The sequence below is a fragment of the Heterobasidion irregulare genome (assembly GCF_000320585.1).
Source record: "Heterobasidion irregulare TC 32-1 unplaced genomic scaffold scaffold_02, whole genome shotgun sequence".
NCBI lineage: Eukaryota > Fungi > Basidiomycota > Agaricomycetes > Russulales > Bondarzewiaceae > Heterobasidion > Heterobasidion irregulare.
The window spans coordinates 2,898,915-2,915,157 of record NW_009258198.1 but is presented as its reverse complement, the minus strand read 5'-3'; the positions used below and the strand labels follow the sequence as shown (position 1 = coordinate 2,915,157).

The 16,243-nt window shown below is 50.3% G+C and overlaps 9 protein-coding genes across 9 annotated transcripts; 5 read left to right on the top strand and 4 right to left on the bottom strand.

Moving 5' to 3' along the window:
* Positions 1-791: 791 nt before the first annotated feature.
* HETIRDRAFT_311064 (uncharacterized protein) lies at positions 792-3,378 on the top strand (the record flags this gene model as incomplete). The annotated part of the gene is made up of 10 exons (XM_009544645.1): positions 792-972; positions 1,026-1,133; positions 1,189-1,295; positions 1,338-1,733; positions 1,794-1,946; positions 2,080-2,133; positions 2,204-2,272; positions 2,326-2,795; positions 2,875-3,189; positions 3,246-3,378. Coding segments are annotated over 10 exons (1,986 nt in total), but the record flags the coding sequence as incomplete, so codon positions are not given.
* HETIRDRAFT_457659 (uncharacterized protein) lies at positions 3,294-6,179 on the bottom strand (the record flags this gene model as incomplete). The annotated part of the gene is made up of 17 exons (XM_009544644.1): positions 3,294-3,773; positions 3,826-3,979; positions 4,059-4,263; positions 4,335-4,365; positions 4,424-4,499; positions 4,558-4,590; positions 4,653-4,739; positions 4,793-4,859; positions 4,912-4,985; positions 5,051-5,083; positions 5,135-5,147; positions 5,201-5,277; positions 5,353-5,498; positions 5,558-5,783; positions 5,832-5,891; positions 5,961-6,014; positions 6,117-6,179. The coding sequence occupies 17 exons, from the start codon at positions 6,177-6,179 to the stop codon at positions 3,658-3,660; spliced, it is 1,515 nt and encodes a 504-aa protein (XP_009542939.1). The 3' UTR covers positions 3,294-3,657.
* A 177-nt stretch (positions 6,180-6,356) lies between these two features.
* Positions 6,357-7,947, bottom strand: HETIRDRAFT_380456 (uncharacterized protein). Its single transcript, XM_009544643.1, has 8 exons — positions 7,865-7,947; positions 7,790-7,809; positions 7,714-7,723; positions 7,369-7,655; positions 7,247-7,320; positions 6,752-7,188; positions 6,612-6,693; positions 6,357-6,550 (listed from the first exon to the last, which is right to left on the bottom strand). The coding sequence occupies exons 1-8, from the start codon at positions 7,907-7,909 to the stop codon at positions 6,534-6,536; spliced, it is 972 nt and encodes a 323-aa protein (XP_009542938.1). The 5' UTR covers positions 7,910-7,947; the 3' UTR covers positions 6,357-6,533.
* Positions 7,943-8,178, top strand: HETIRDRAFT_100305 (uncharacterized protein; the record flags this gene model as incomplete). Its single annotated transcript, XM_009544642.1, has 2 exons — positions 7,943-7,959; positions 8,019-8,178. 2 exons carry the CDS (start codon positions 7,943-7,945, stop codon positions 8,176-8,178), a joined length of 177 nt encoding a protein of 58 aa, XP_009542937.1.
* A 75-nt stretch (positions 8,179-8,253) lies between these two features.
* Positions 8,254-9,222, top strand: HETIRDRAFT_407882 (uncharacterized protein). The gene is made up of 4 exons (XM_009544641.1): positions 8,254-8,632; positions 8,708-8,812; positions 8,863-8,979; positions 9,037-9,222. Exons 1-3 carry the CDS (start codon positions 8,603-8,605, stop codon positions 8,929-8,931), a joined length of 204 nt encoding a protein of 67 aa, XP_009542936.1. The 5' UTR covers positions 8,254-8,602; the 3' UTR covers positions 8,932-8,979; positions 9,037-9,222.
* Positions 8,254-10,078, top strand: HETIRDRAFT_432637 (uncharacterized protein; the record flags this gene model as incomplete). Its single annotated transcript, XM_009544640.1, has 6 exons — positions 8,254-8,632; positions 8,708-8,812; positions 8,863-8,979; positions 9,037-9,545; positions 9,602-9,729; positions 9,802-10,078. The coding sequence occupies exons 4-6, from the start codon at positions 9,111-9,113 to the stop codon at positions 10,076-10,078; spliced, it is 840 nt and encodes a 279-aa protein (XP_009542935.1). The 5' UTR covers positions 8,254-8,632; positions 8,708-8,812; positions 8,863-8,979; positions 9,037-9,110.
* On the top strand, positions 9,533-11,048 carry HETIRDRAFT_380453 (uncharacterized protein). Its single transcript, XM_009544639.1, has 4 exons — positions 9,533-9,545; positions 9,602-9,729; positions 9,780-10,348; positions 10,399-11,048. The coding sequence occupies exons 3-4, from the start codon at positions 10,082-10,084 to the stop codon at positions 10,966-10,968; spliced, it is 837 nt and encodes a 278-aa protein (XP_009542934.1). The 5' UTR covers positions 9,533-9,545; positions 9,602-9,729; positions 9,780-10,081; the 3' UTR covers positions 10,969-11,048.
* A 146-nt stretch (positions 11,049-11,194) lies between these two features.
* On the bottom strand, positions 11,195-12,754 carry HETIRDRAFT_415132 (uncharacterized protein; the record flags this gene model as incomplete). Its single annotated transcript, XM_009544638.1, has 3 exons — positions 11,195-11,696; positions 11,748-12,247; positions 12,299-12,754. The coding sequence occupies 3 exons, from the start codon at positions 12,752-12,754 to the stop codon at positions 11,195-11,197; spliced, it is 1,458 nt and encodes a 485-aa protein (XP_009542933.1).
* A 1,263-nt stretch (positions 12,755-14,017) lies between these two features.
* HETIRDRAFT_432635 (uncharacterized protein) lies at positions 14,018-16,204 on the bottom strand (the record flags this gene model as incomplete). Its single annotated transcript, XM_009544637.1, has 10 exons — positions 14,018-14,353; positions 14,534-14,627; positions 14,688-14,782; positions 14,853-14,944; positions 14,997-15,087; positions 15,149-15,345; positions 15,405-15,754; positions 15,810-15,893; positions 15,979-16,128; positions 16,181-16,204. 10 exons carry the CDS (start codon positions 16,202-16,204, stop codon positions 14,238-14,240), a joined length of 1,293 nt encoding a protein of 430 aa, XP_009542932.1. The 3' UTR covers positions 14,018-14,237.
* Between the last annotated feature and the right edge of the window lie 39 nt (positions 16,205-16,243).

The following is a 16,243-nucleotide window of genomic DNA, read 5'->3' as shown; positions in this document are numbered from 1 at the left end:
ATCGTGAATTCACATTCTTGTCGACTTCACAACAAGTTTGCTTGTGAAGGTAAGCAACTTTGAGAGGGTCGCCTACTGCTATGCTCAACTAAAGGATGTCACATTCGCAGCTAATCTAGAAGAGACCTCCCTCAGATCCCAGAGGTTGCCCTAACAGCGGAGACAGCTTTTTCCTCCCCGGAAGTGCTGGCTTCCAGGGGCCGTGGTTGCTCCTGCACGAGGGCCGTAATCGACAGCTTCTCCCCTACTAATGGTAACGCAATTAAGTTGAATATGGAGGATCAGCGCTCAGCGTCCGCCAGTGCTTCGCGGCATAATTGTCACTAGCCCCAGATGGTTAGGAATCGAACGGACTTCTATACGCACACATCCCTCACGTAGAACGATTGACTTTTGTTGGCGGATACCCATAATCGCCTGATTGTCTCATTCACGGCGATTTGCGCATGTAGTACTGCGTGCTTGAGTCCTGCCGCATCATTCCGTGGGATTAAGGTCATTAACGCGCTTATACAACAGAGCGATTGTGTTCTGTCGAGGCGAAAATCAGAGACTAGGTGGCGCCTGGCGATAAGTAGCTGACGATCCAAAAATACAAGAGCCAAAGTGGGTTATGACAGGTTATGACTGTATGACTGTTGGCACGCGTGCCTGAGAGGCCCAACAAAGCGTCGGCAAACTCCGAACAGTATGGCGTCGACAATACCCTCACCACAAACATTGAAAATGTAACCACATATTCATTTATTCTCTCCCAAACATGCTGATGAATTTATTGGCTCCAAAAAAGCCTGACTGTAGGGTCTGCTTGTGGATCTATTCACGACCTGTTCGCGAAAATACAGGCTATCGACGCGAAACATGGCAAATTCGATCTTGTATTGTGCACAGGAGACTTCTTTGGTCCGGCGACAGATGAAGAGGAGGATAATATGGGAGATGTAGCGCAACTGTTGAGTGGGAACTTGAAAGGTGTGTCAGCTCACTTCTCGAGACCTTCAGAGACTAACTCGCTCAATCTACAGCACCGCTGCCGTGTTATGTTATGCAGGGCGAGCATCCTTTGCCTCAGTCAGTCATCGACAAGTTCTCGAAAACAAGTGGGGAGCTCTGCGCGAATGTATTTTTGCTGAGTAAGTTTTACTTGGTTACCGTGTTCATCACTGTACATGAACCATGAGAGCATAGGCAAGTCTGCAATCTTCACCACCGCAGAAGGGTTGCGCATAGCTTGCCTTGGAGGATCCTACGAGTCAAAAATATACGAGGCATCCGAACTACCTCATGTATGTCTAGTCTAGTATGCACATCCGCTCTGTGTTCTGAACATCGAAAAGGGATTCTCCTCACCGTACTTCTCTTCTCAAACTGTCTCAAAACTTCTCTCTAACTCCCTCTCGACCTCGGTGCCCAAGGGATCCTCTCTCGCATCCATCATGTCTACCAGTAGCTCCTCCCTAGTCGACATCCTGATAACCCACTCTTGGCCATCTTGTATCGCTGCCCTTTCCTCTGCCCCTTTTCCGGTACCTGAATTGGACAAGATTGGCGCGCCCCCTGTAGACGAAATAGTCCGGAAGACAAAGCCAAGGTACATTCTGACCAGCGGAGGGAAACCGCCGTGTTTCTGGGAAAGAGAGCCTTTTGTATGGGATGATGAAGCTGGAAGGGTTTCGAGGTTTGTCAGTCTTGGTTCGTTCGGCGGAGAGACAAGTGGGGGCAAGAAGCAGCGGGTAAATAATTGCCGTCCACATTCTATGAGCGCGTTCTCATGCGCTGCTATTCATTGGCAGTGGTTCTACGCGTTTTCGATCGCCACGCAATCTCCTACAGCGCCAGCACCAGCGCGGCCGGCAAATGCCACAGCAAATCCGTTTACAGACATGTCTGCTCGGCTGCACAAGCGTCAGCTGGAAAATGAAGGCGAGAACTTCAGGTGGGGGGGTGTGCAACAGCCCGGAAAGCGCATCCGGCGAGGTCCGTGCCTCTTCCCTGTCTAATCACTTGATCACGCGCTGAATGCAGCTGCTATATGTGCCATCGACTTTCTTCCTTTCACACTCCCCCGACCTCTCAGAGGAACAGGGAAAACCTCCTGCTGGTTACAAGTGCAAGCGCTGTGACGCTACAGACGTGCGCTCTGTTTATTCTTTCTAGAACCTACAGAAATTGTTGGTTCCTTACCCTCATCTGTGCCTTGCAGCATTTCATCAACGACTGTCCAGAGCGGACCAAACCACCCGAAGGGTACGTGTGTAAGATATGTAACAATGTGAGCTTGTGTTTTTATAACTCCTTTCTGTCATCTTACTTGTTCTGATTCAGGAAGGTCATCTTGTTCGCGATTGCCCAACACGGCATGCTGTAGGTGACACAGGCGGACGTAAGCCGCGTGAGGGATACGTCTGTCGAGCCTGTGGGAGTGAACTACACTACATCGACGACTGCCCTGTTATCCATGAACGCCGATCGGGCCCTCAAAATGATCGCCACGGCAGTGGAAATCGTGGTCGCGGTCCGCCCAGGGAGATTGGACCGGGCGAATGCTGGTTCTGCCTATCGAACCCGAGTCTGGCAAAACATTTGATCGTGGCCATCGGCGGAGAGTGCTATCTGACGCTGCCGAAGGGGCAATTGATTCCGACGCATGATGTCGAGAAGTACAAGGGCAAAGGCATCGAAATTCCAGGCATTCCAGGCGGTGGCCATGTGTTGATCGTACCGATCGCTCATTTTGCGACATTGAGCTCGATTCCTGATGAGTTAAGAGACTCAGTCATCCAAGAAGTAGATCAGTGAGTGACACGTGGTGCGATGCGGGAGATGTTCAAGAGCCATCTCACTCACTTCTCCCCTTCTAACATTCGTTTCTAGATACAAAACTGCTCTCCGTGCTTTCTACGCCAAGCATGGCGCCACCCCAGTATTTTTCGAAGTTGGTCGTCTATCGGCAAAGGGCGGACATTCGCATATTCAAGTCATCCCAGTTCCTTTGTCCCTCAAGGACAGGGTTGAATCTGCCTTCGTCGATGAGGGTAAAGCTCACGGCATCGAGTTTGACATCGAGGAAGCCGGCGCAAAAGTGCCTGGACAAGATGCAGGAAGTTATTTCCGTGTGGAATTTCCAAATGCAAGTAGACGAGTACATTGGATGAGGGACGGGTTGCCATTTAGCGTGCAATTTGGCCGGTGGGTACCGTAAAAGTCATCGAATTATCATTCAGCTTACGATGTCGGACTTACAGACAGGTCCTATCTTCGCTACTGAAGCTTGAGGATAGAATGGACTGGAAGGCATGTGTGCAGGCAGAAGAAGAAGACAAGGCCGATGTACAGGCCTTCAAGGCCGCGTTTGCACCATTTGATTTCACGACATGAGGGTTTGCACAAGAACCTGTACTTCTCTCATACTCTTCCATTCGACACTTTCAAGTTATCTGATAAGCCGTTCCTGACCGTGATGCGTCAGACTGACATCCTGTTTTTTCAAACTGATGGCACGCCTTTAACCTCAAATCTTGAAATCACTCGAGAAATAAAAGACATCCTCGTAGATTGGGTCAATTTCGTTTATGCTAAAAATCTACACGATTCTTCTCTAAACTCCATGTTACTCTCGCCCCCGGATGGAGCCCGTTCTCGTACAGTCACATCTAGTTACACGTGGTCATCCAAGCTTGCGATGCTCTCGATACTCTTCTTGTAGCTGTGGCCGAAACTCCGCATACCCTCCTTGCGGGCCTTGCGCAGAACGCGGCCTATAGCGTCGAGACCTAGCGTATGGGATGAGTAGAGGTCCGGTATATATGCGCAACGTGGACTCACCCTTATCCAGATCTTCTATCGGCGGGCCGAATGAGAGGCGCACGAAGTGGTGGCATGGCGAGCTAAATAGGTTCCTGCGATGAGCAGGGTTGATGTCGAAGAAGATACCAGGGATGACGATCGTCTTCTCCTTCAGTAACTCTTCGAAGAAGGTCTACAGCCCAGGAGGATGTTTGCAGCTCTTGTCAGCGAAATCTGGTGCGTGCAACAGGTAGTAAATGGACAAAACGCACTAAACCGTTGTTCAGCGGTGGAGGCAGCTTCTCGAGGTTGAGCCAGATGTAGAATGTGCTGACGGGTGGGACATCGACGTCTAAGCGGAGCTCATGCAGGCGTTTGAGCACATGGTCGCGTTTCTCCTTGAAATGGCGCTGGAGAGCAATCTTTTCCTTTTGGACATGTTCGGGGTCGAGCAAGGGAATGGCGGCAAGCTGAAGACTATATGGGTGGTGCATTCAATCGGGGTTAGATTCAGCGCTACTGAGAAAGGAAAGAACCGTGATACTGACGGATGGTTGGCGCCTCCATCGAGGAATGATCCTTCACAGATAATCAGTCAATCACATATAAGACACAAGTCAATCAGACGGTGCAGTACCTGATTGAGACAGGGCGGTAACCAAGTTTTTCGGTCCAACGACCCAGCAGACACGCCAGCCAGGAAGGCGCCAATTCTTTTTGTGAGGCGTCAGTTTGGACACTCCTTTGAAGATTCAATGAATAAAATCAGACCTTAGTAAGTCCATCAATGATGACAACGGAATCCTGGGAACCCAAGTCCAAGTTGTGTTGAGTGAATGTGCAGAGATAGATATGAGATATTGTACCGTGTTAACATCCTCGATGTATTCAGCGGACGACACCGACTTGCCGAGGTCTTTCTCAGAATCATGATAAATATACCAAGAATAGAACTATGCAAAAAAAATGAGACTGGCGACATGATCCTTTCGTTCACATTTCGTACCTCGTCAAGAATCAAGGTGGTAGTGTCTTCTCGACTCAATGCCACGAGTTCTTTGAGGTCTTTTCCTCTAAACGGAGGATCTATATTGCGATTACAATTAAGGCTTGAGAACAACGTACTCGATGACTTGGCCAGTTGGATTCCTTGGGTTTGAGGCGATTAGGACAGCAAGACCTTGAGTACGAATGTCTTTCTGTTCATTTATTTGAATGATTTTAGTTGATATTAGAAGGAACTAAGCGCGTATAAGACACTAACCTTAGTTTGTTGTATGTCTAGGCGGTACATATTCTACAGGCTATTCAGTTTGTGATGAATAGTAGAGACAAACAAGAAATTTACCTCATGCTCCAGTCTATACAAAATGAGTCAGAAAATACATCAAAGAACTAGGGGAAGATAGCCTACGCTGTGGGCACAGGGACAAGTCTTCTAAAGGCGGAAAGTACTTGATCATAGGCTGTGTAGTCTGGGACTTGGTAAGACTGCACCGACAACCATCAGTTTGGATCAGACGGAGGGTTCATATCGGTAACAACGAATCATAAATCATCACTTACGCAGTAGACGTCACCGATGACGGCAGCGACGCGTGAGAGACCAGCTCTCCCGCCTGGTACAATACAAACATTCTCATAGGTATACTGAGAGGCCTTTCCCTGACGATACGTATGGTTATAGAGGTTGGCGACAGCATCTCGGAGAGCTGGTAGCAACGGAAGTATAATTAGTTTGATCAAAGATGTCATCGCCGAGGCGGCGCACCTTTGACGCCGGTAGTTGGAGCATACTCCAATGCATCTAAAGAATACTCCACCTTTGTTGGGCGCTCAGTAGCGCCTGGGATGGGTCCGACCTCTGGAGCCCCTTGACCGAGGTTAGCCCACTCGTGCGAGCTCGCATAGTTGAAACCATTGGCCATGGCGCGATCGGAGCAGTAGATGACTCCGGTAGAGCCCGGGTGTTGTATACCGGGAACGGTTTCCTCATCCTGGAGACCGATTCAGCGCTGCGCATAAGGGCAAGGCGGGAGACAAACGGGGTTGATGGTCTGCGGCAAGACTGCCTTCGGGTTGTGGCCAGCAGAACTACGGAAGATCTACCGCAGGAGAGGATGTCAGAAGCTGACGTCAGCCAAGACATCGAAGCGCAGAGCCAGAATGAGTACCTGGTGCGCTTCGGAGTCCTTTTCATGCTTGAAATGCTTGATAACGTCTAAGACCTGAAGACGAGCAGGGCCAGTGCAGATGCATCAAGAGGTCGTCCAAGTGTATGGCATCATTAACTGCGTAAATACATTTTGGAGCCAATGATTGGAACGTACGACATCTCTGAAGTGAAAGGGAGTTGTGGAGCGAGACGGGTTTGCACTGGGTGTGCCGGACATGGTGAAGCTTGTCGAAGATATGAGCCCCGAGCGGGGAGGAGGAGGTTATATAGAGAGGAGATTTCAGATCAGATCCACAGCTGTGCCCTTCACCTCTGTTCTATATATATACCCGTCTCAATTGGTCATATGAAGCTCCTTCCTACCGCGTTGCCGCCAGCCGCAACACGCTGCAACGACGTGGTTGCGCCTGGAAGAACGGCCGGCGATCACAAAGTTGCACACACGTTAACTCGACATACAGGGTCCCACTACAAATCTCGGCACATACGTCTAAGGATACAGTTCTATCCTGACATGATCTCTTCTTAGATACAGAATGACTCAATAATTGACCGTCATTACGCCGCCGGGTTAAAGAAGGGTCTCCCCTACACAGGAAAAGGTTACATGAGCGATGCTATTATGCTCAAAACGATGCGCCTGACTTACCTAGTGCGGCCCGAACAAGAGAACATCCAACGGCCACAGTTTGTTTCACACTCTCCGGGTCTTTCAGCGATGGGTTGACTTCCTATAGACGAAAAATTATCAGATGTGCATCTTCTCTGACTGTCGACAATTTTCAATACCATCAAATCAACAGCGACTAGGAGGCCTGTCTCGTAGATCCTTTCACAGATGTAGTGTCCTTCTCTGAACGTCAAGCCCCCACGGACAGGGGTTCCAGTGCTCGGTGCAACAGAGGGGTCTAGGGCATCCACATCGAAGCTCAGATGAATAGGCTTATCCCTACCAGGATTCACTTTGTCCAAAGCCATCTCCACCACCTGACCAATGCCATACCGATCTACTTCGTGCATCGAAAATGCCGCGATGTTGTGTTTACGTAGCAAGGCCTTCTCTCCTGCATCAATGTCACGAAGCCCGATGTACGCAATACGTGCTGGGGAAAGGTGAATAGAATCGAGCCAGGAGAAAGGCGCGGGCTCATTAGCGGGGGTAGGGCCAGCAGAGGTAGAGTCGGACAATGAGAGCAGATAGGAAACCGGCATGCCGTGGATGTTCCCTGCACGATAGATGAAGACGACTCGGAAGACGGAACGCAAGATGTTATAAAAGCTAACCTGAATCTGTCGTTTCAGGCGTGTTGATGTCCGCATGAGCGTCAACCCAAATCACGGTCAAGTCGGGATAATTTCTGAGACGCGCATCAGGCTCTGCCCCAACTATGGGAACTGCGACTCACGAGAGCGTTCCCCCAATAGTCCCCATTGCCAGAGAATGGTCGCCCCCAAGAGTCAGCGGAAGCTGACCTTGCTTAGCGTGCTCCCCGACCGCTTTTGCGACGGCTTCAGTCACTTTTGACACCAGCCTTGGATTTTTCAATTTTCCGATCGGCGGGTCAGCTTCAGCGGAGATGTCTTCAAACTGATGGTGGCCGTCAAACTGGACGTTCCATCCAAGATCAGTCAGTTGCTGGATGAGCCCGGCGTCGACGAGATCAATGGGGCCCTTGTCCACGCCAGCCCTGTGCTGCGGTCGAAAAGTCGTAAGACACAAAACGATGCAGAAAAGTCTGAGTTAGGCTCACCTGCCCACCACTAAGGTTGGTTTCAACGAGGGTCATTGGTCAACATCAAGAACCAAAAAGCAAAAATACTTCGAACCTGAATGGGCATCCTACCACCTACTCGCGTAAAGCATGAGCTTGTGAATGCAGGATGGAATACGACAGAACTCACTGCGACGGTTTTCGGCTCTGGAAGAAACTTAGATTTCGAAGCCATGAGGATGTCGATGTCGACGGACTAACGAAGAAAATGGGGGAGTCGACAGGGTGAGAGTCTGGGAGGTCACACTTATAGCAAACGGTTTCATCTTGTTTCGTCCGTCCAGCCTCCGAGATCCGAAGGCTGAAAAGTTCGGAGCGCCCGTGCGCACGTGCATCGATAGAGACAAATATTTGAAATTAGACGCCGGCTTGGCCGTCATGCGCTCGGGCCTGGATGTCGAGTCTCTGAACGCTCAGGCGCTCAAGCTCAAGCTCAAGCTCTAGCCATATCTCAGTGGTTCCAGTCAATGACCAGCATTTCACAATAACCTGATACATACTACGAATCAATCTGGTTCCCTCCGGACACCGTCAAAGGCAGTTGCTTCTCATCGACATCAGACTTTCTAGGAATCAATGATCAGAGCTGATCAGAGACATATTTCATCCCAACCATCGAAGATATACACCTTCTGTCAGGCTTTTGCATACATGACTGCAAAATTTCTCATTCCGTGAGGTTCTATATCGAGGGCGAACTCTCCTCCTGTTCGTTTGTAAGCGGTCCTCCAGCTGTGCTCAATTTTCTGACATTTCATATACATAGCATGATAATCTTTTGGCAGAATAGACGCCTGCATATATCTTTCCGAGAAGAACAGCGTTTCGGGCAGGCTCACCGTTCTCTTCTTGCCATATCACCTCTTGCATGTCGCGGGGTATCAATGTGTCGAGTTCGGTGCGTGCTCTGTTGTTCATGATAACTTCGTTCCTCGACTGAACGTTTTTCTGGGGCGCTTTTTTTTCAACCCAGGGTGTCCTCGATAATGCTGTCGATCTTCGAAGAGCAGCGTTAGCGAAAGTTATCGAGTTTGAGGTCCCCAAAGCGCTACCACGTGCTATCAGGCCTGATCGAAAGGTTTGCCCTCGTTCCGTCGTAAACATTCTATGCCATTTATTCCATGACAGAGATGCCTCTCGCAATGGTATTGTGATAGCGATGTCACAGATGAACATGCCAAAACACACACAAGCTAACATTGCGGCGTCGATTTTCCATTCTAGGCCATTCTAGCGTGCCTTTCTGTGAGTGGTTCTCCTTTCTACCAAGTGCGCCACACATATTTCTTGCAAACCTAACAGTGAATGTCCGAACTGTTTTCCCACATCCCGATCGTAGAACCTGTTCCTTCGCTCAGTCTCATCCTCACATCGCAATGGCACCGCTTCGTCATCAAAAAATGCGCGTATTTGCGCATTTCTACCACAGACCCGACCCCTGCCGTGACGTTACGACCTTCCCAGTTTCATCTCAACCACCCAGTCCAGGGCCGCATGACTGGTTCCTGTTACCACCGCCCCTACTCGATTTAGCGGACATGTGGTCACGTCCCTTCCTTCGAGCGCCATCATCTATGCCACAATACGCCACGCCAGCTATAATCGCCGTGTCTCAGCACAATCACCTCTCCATTTCGACTTCTACCTCTGACAAATCATCAATAGAGGATAGTAAACCTCGACCGACGAGCAATGGAGTCAATGTGACGAGTCAGCAGGACCCACCCCAGCATCCTGATTGCTACTTGAAGTTTGGATGGAATGGTTATGACGTGGTTCTCCAAGCGTACGGGAGGCAGGCAATTGTCGTAGTAAGTTTATGTTCTTGATTTTGATGTGCGCTCCCTCAACTTCGGCTTCGTCTCAGGCCGGGCCCATATGTTGCTTAGGCAAGGAGATGAGAAGCCTCAGGAGTCATTTTATGGGTGGAGTACACAAAGCTCTTTGCCCATTCAAAGTAGAAGGACATGCAATGTGCGCAATGTGCAATACAAAGTAAGCCACGTCCCATCGACTTGAGGATCGGTCTGACCGAGCTCGATAAGAGTCAAGCGTGGATCGATAAAGTGGCATTCTGAAGATTGTCCAGCACAAACAAGGGGGTGAACATGTTATGCCGGGGATTGTACGTAGAGTAGTGAGCCAGGGCGATTTCAGGCCGGATAGAACGTTGCCGATTTTCTTCCCTCCCTTGCATGCACTGCTACAGTGCGTACAACCATCCCTTCTACCGCCAGCTACCACCGTGGCTTCGGTGGCGCACGTGCAGTGGTCATTGTGCTCGGTCCACTCACCATCACGCTGCCATCGAGCCACATTGACAAAGCCACGCCTGTCCGAGTGATTTATGCCACGGCCAAAGCCACAGATGGGTCACAATCACAGACGTATTGACAATCTCTGTCCGGTAATTGTCTCTTGTGCAACGCGTTGTCCTGACGTGATATATCGCCACGACAGCCACATTGCAATTGTTTATAAAGGTCAGCCTCTCACACTCTGTACTCATTCCACTACCCCGTGTCGTGATTCCCTCTACCGTCACACTGCTCCCGCATCCTTGGACTACGATAGCGATCTTTCCTCACCAAAAACCATGCAGCGTTCAAAAAATGTACGTCCTTTCTACGTTCGTCAGAGCGATCAATGCTGAGATGACCATAGGCCGCAAAGGGAGCTCCCAAGAGATCTTCGTCATTTTCCGTGCGAAATCCACCAAAGGCTACGCCGATCAGCAGAACCCTGTCAATGCCAGCCGGAGTATTTACTCCATCTATCAAGCAGAGAATGTCTCCTGTGGCCTCCTCTACTATTGCGGAAGAGTCTGAGTCCGAGGCTGCGATAGACATACCCCCTGTGTTGGAAGCCTCTCCCAATAGCGAGGGTGGTTCGTCCAATGAACAGGATGATACACAGCCTCACTCATTGTCGACCGTAGACGAGGAGGTGATGGCACAAGGCTTTTTCCCACTTGATTCTACGTCAGAATTTGAAGAAGACATACCTTACCCAGAATCATTTGATGCAGAGTGGTCGGAATTTTGGACGAAAGTGTGGGAAAGGGCTCTCGAAGAGAGCAAGGATTTGGACGGAGGAGACTTGAATGCGTATTGGGCGAGGTTTTTGGGATATCCCACGGAGGCAGAGTTGAAAAAGTACGAAGGGGAGGCCCAGAAGTTGGTGGATGGTATGAGTTCCGGCGAACTCGAGCTGCTCCAAAAAATCGTACAATGATCGTAATTTCCTCAGATGTAAACAAATTCCGATCTTTCAGAGAACCAGACGGATATAAATCAATATACAGTGTGTTTTCTAACTGACAGGGGAATGAAGATAGATTAGGAGAGGAGAGGGATTTAGATGGGTGATACAGGATAGGTCATGCTACACGACACAATGGACGGGAATATGGAGTACAGATCCGATTACAAATTTTGGTTATAGATTACACTGTGGACGATTATAAAATATTCTGCGTGAACGTTGCAAGCTGGTCAAATGAAGTGATATGCTCGTCGCACTGAGCCATCAAGTTCGACGGCTGTGGCATGCTAGAGAGAGCTACTCCACAGCCAGAGGAGGATTGGGACAGGGACGGATACTCCATGCAAGCAGTTTGGTGGATAGGCAGTAGAGAGTCGGTTATTTGATCCGTGGAATATACGCGGGGTATAGATAGGTCAACCGAATTCTCGTCCGCGATGTACGTATAAGTCGGGAGATCGGCTTGTATCTGGTCCATTCGCATGGGAAGACAAAGCATGACGCTTTCAGGTGAGGGAGCCGCGGATTCGTGGTATGTAGGCGACGGAGTCTCGGAGGTACTCGAATTGCTCGGCGTCGACGCAGCGTCAGCCATTGCAGCAAGAGCGGTCTCAAGGTCATAGATACGTGGGACTGGAGCACTATCTTCGTGTGATGAGGCTGAGGAACAACTAAAACTCGAAGCGGCAGCCAACGAGCTACTAAGAAAATCAGACGCCAGTGGAGAATAAAGGCTTGAAAGTGCTTACTCTGAATAGCTGATATGGCCGTCAATATTATCGAAGTCAACGTCGAATGCCGATGGAGCATGAACAAAATTGGGGCGACATGGATGAGTACGAAGCCCCTCATCTAACTGACCATCGATGAACATCGCCATCTGGGAAGATAGACTCGGCCTCCTGCTCCCTGGCAAGGACGTGAGCGGAGATTGTGCTTCAGATGCGATCGCGGAGGTAGCAACAGAAGATGCCTGAGAAAGATCTGAAGAGGCGTAGTTCCGGACATCGGAATGTATGAAGTGGGGCGACTTTGAGCGGGGAAAGGTACCGTATTCGCGAGCAGGACGATTTGTGGATTCGCCTGAGCCCTCGCTAATAATTCTGTCCTTACAGAGCTCGGCGGAGGAAGATGTAGCGCGAGGACGAGTCTTGTTTGGGCCACGTGCACGGGGTCTGTCGTGCTCACGGTATGTGCACAGTAATCCACGAAGGGAACAGCGCTGACAGACAGGGCGATCGCCGGAGCACTTGAGACAATTAGATAAAGGTAATATGCGGAACTCAAGGGGCAGACACACCTTGGATTTACGTTCGCGACACTTCGAGCACGCATGTACTGTCCTCTTACGCTGAGCAGGCTTTGAAGAACAGTTGGAAAGAATGACATTTTGCGTCCCCACGCCGTCCACACATCCTTCACGAACTAAGGCTGGTGTGTTCGGTGAAATCGATCGTTGAGGGGAGCAAGAGGGGGCATAGAGCTGGGCAGTGTTTGCCTTGTGATCTCCAGACCAGCCCCTAGGTGACGGATACACCGTGGAGGAGTCAAGTCTAGTAAAGTTGTACGGATGGAGATTTGTCGACGGAAAAAGTGTCGGATTTGGCTGAAAGAAAGGGCTATCAAGTGGAAAGGGGTGTACGTCCCGACGCCGGGAACATTGAGAGCTGGGCGAAGGAAATACTTCAAGTGGATGGATGGGCCGAGAAAATACCGTGGAGCAAGAAGCAGGGGTAGGCTGTAGGAACGGCAGCATCGTCCAAAGGGTGAGTAGAGGGGCAGAGGTTTGTAGATGAAAGAGTATTGGCGTGAGAGCAAATTCTGTCAATATATGACTATCCGGCGACGACTGTAAGAGGTGAAAAAAGTGGGGGTGATTTGTCTGAGATAGGGGGCTGCTGGTCCAAAGGCAAATGCGAGCTGAGGGTAGGAGGGCAGAGCAGCCGAGTACCTTGGAGGTATTTATAAATTCGTGCGTGTGGTGGCTGCCAAGGGAGTGCGAGGACAATGTGTCGGGAACTCATCCTCTTTCCAGCCAAACTCAGGAGATGATTTCAACTCAATTGAATTTGGCCCACAGACGCTCCACAAGATCGTCCGCCGAGATCTGAGTTGCATTCGTCGGATTTAAAAGCGCACTGGTTGGAACTGCATTTTAAATGATTGAAAACCATATCATCTCCAAGTGAGCTGCGAATATATGCGATAGTTTGAACTGCCAGCTCTTCAGAGCTGAGAATCTTGCACAACTTCGGCTTGCAAGGTTGGAGGAGGAGTCAGGATGACCAACATTGAGTTCCGTATTATTTCACTCTCCGATAGGCTCCGCGGCTCGGTCAACTCAGCAAACAGCCTTTGTAACAACTCTGACAGGAGCCTCGAACCGGCGGTCCCTAGCTCAGCAATCCATTCTACGAACGATGGGCATTAGTGCAGCTGCCCTACGTCAAACCCTCCTGCTATGTCAGTGTCATAATCTCATCGAGTTGACAGTTTTCGACATAGAAGAACAACAACGACCTACGACCGAACGAGCGATAGTCACCCTGCTCTGTCGTCTGGCCCCTGTCTAGCCGACTCCTTTTCAATATTGCCATTACTAATCCGAAAGTCAGCATATTGAATCCCTTTTTCAGAAGGCAATCTCTCAAAATAGCATTCATTGCCGAGGCCGAGGCCTACGTCACCACACATAGAAATGAACGATGCTGTCGGTGTGCGAGGAGACGCACCGCATCTACTTTGAACAGCCTCATAGTGTAAGCCCACATAGGAAAATAACAGGCGTGTCTTCCAGGTGTCCATCCCCTTCCATTCTCTGCTAATTTGCACCTCGCATCATAGCGGACTTACTACTATATGCTATCCTATACCACTGACAGAAGATTTATCTAACTCTTTCAATCGTGTCTGTGCGAAGTACTTTGCGCAGGCTACCCGCAAGAGAGACACGATGTGCATGAACATTGGGTCAAAGAAGGGCGCCATGGAAGCTCCCAAAATGGACGTCTAAATATTTCTAAATCTACTTGTTCGTGAGAAGATCGACATCTTACGGAGAGAATCGCTGTCCTGGTAAGTTATGGTTTCGAATCTAGTCGCACAAGGTCAACGCGATATCCGTAGACCGAAAGCACACCTATTGCATGGCCACGATCGAGCTCCGCCCGTGTCCAACAGAACAGATGGCATACCTCTGAATCCATTCGTTAGCAAGTTGTGTGTACAGTCTCCGGCAGTCAGCTCAAATAGTCCTGGTTGAACTCTCTCCCGATAAGCATCCTCCTAATCTCCTGTGTTCCGGCGCCCACTGTGTACAACCTCGAGTCTCGCATTATCCTCCCCATCGGGAAATCTGAATCGGGGGCACCAAAAATCAGCTCAAGCCAAAAGCGGAGGACGCAGAGCGAGACGGAAATAGACATAGTGCGTTCGATATCACGAGGCGGATAAGTGCACCCAAAAAGGAAGGCAGAGGAAAGAGAACGACGCTCGGGCCAGGCGCTCAAGTAGGTCAAGGCTTCATGTGACTGACCGTTGATGTATCCATTTCCTCCAAGGCACTGCATTCCTTCCAGAGCGACTTCTACCGCTTTCTCCGTAGAGTAGAGGATAGCGCCCGCACAGTCCTACATATCGTGAGCAATGGAGAGAGGTGCGACCTTCGGACGTCATGAAAAAACACCCACTCTTCGACTGATCTGCCCTCTATCACAAGCGCGTGCGACGGAATAAACATACGACCTGCTCGCATTGATCTTTGTATACATATCCGCAATTTTGCCTAACAAGCGCCGGTAGTACATCAGCCAGCATTCCTTCCGTGAAATGGCTGAAGACGATTGAAAGCTCACCCTGCATCAATTGAAATGTGCCGATAGCACGGCCGAATTGCTTGCGCTCATGAACATAGTCAATTGCATAATCGAATGCGGCTTGCATCAAACTGCAGGTTTGTTCAAGAAGGTTCACGTTAGATAGCGGAAGTTGAAACTTGCCCTAGGGGTCCTCCGCTCAGAACCAATCGTTCAAGGTCGAGGCCAGACATCAAGACAGCTGCGCCCTTATCGACTTGGCCCAGAACATTCTCTATAGGGTTGTGAGACAAAGATGACTCAGGAAAACCACGAGTACGCGAGAAAGAACTCACCGTCTGGAACTTCACAGTCTTCGAAAACAAGTTCACAAGTGTCGCTGCCCCGCATGCCAACCTTGTCCAGTTTCTGATGCGTTGAGAATCCAGGGAAATCATTTTCGATGATGAACGCTGTGATACCCTGCGAGCCCTTCTCTGGAGATGTCTTTGCATACACAACTAGTGTCGATGCCGTGGGTCCGTTTGTGATCCTGTACCCAGCCGAGGAACTACGTAAAATAACACGTTTTGCCGGATCGAGTGCGCTCACCAGAACTTGTTCCCGTTGAGCACCCAGCCTCCCGACTTCTTCACCGCCTTGAGCCCCATGCTGACCACATCGCTCCCCGAGTTCGGTTCGCTCATCGCCAAACTGCCCACTTTCTTCCCCGAGATGAGGTCGGGCAGATACTTCTCCTTCTGCGCCTCCGTGCCGTGCCGGTGGATCTGGTTGACGCACAGATTGGAGTGCGCGCCGTATGAGAGCGCGACGGAGCCAGATGCGCGTGATAGTTCCTCCATGGCGAGCGTGTGTTCGAAATACCCTTGCTCGAGGCCGCCGTACTTCGACGAGCACGTCACACCGAGCAGGCCCATCTGGCCAAGTTTAGGCCACAAATCCTGATCACAGTAACTCAGCGACCTGATGGACTGGGTAAATAACATCGGTGCGCACCATGGGGAAAGTATTCGACTTGTCTATCTCAGCAGCCCTATGCTCGACCTCTTTTTTCGCGAACTGCGCGACGCTGTGACGAAACTGCACCAGGCCGTGGACTCAATAAGTAGGTGTTTCCACTTCTTGATGCTCATGCACACGATTGCCCGGAGCTTTTCGCACATACCTCCGCCTGCTCCTCTGTGAGTCCCGCGACGTCAGCGTTGTAAGTGGATGCATGTCGCCGCCGCGGGGATGCAGAAAATGCAATCCTTCTCAGGCGAGAAGCTGAGCGGGAAGCGAATTGTAATGGAGAAGTGAGTGCCATTTGCTGAGGCTTAGCAGGTGTGTTCGAGTTCGAGGTGGAAAGGAACGCGGGGTTGCCTTACCCCGCACTCGGGCGGACCTTGCATGTGCCGGGCCGATCCAAGATCTAACCCCAGCCTGTGGTT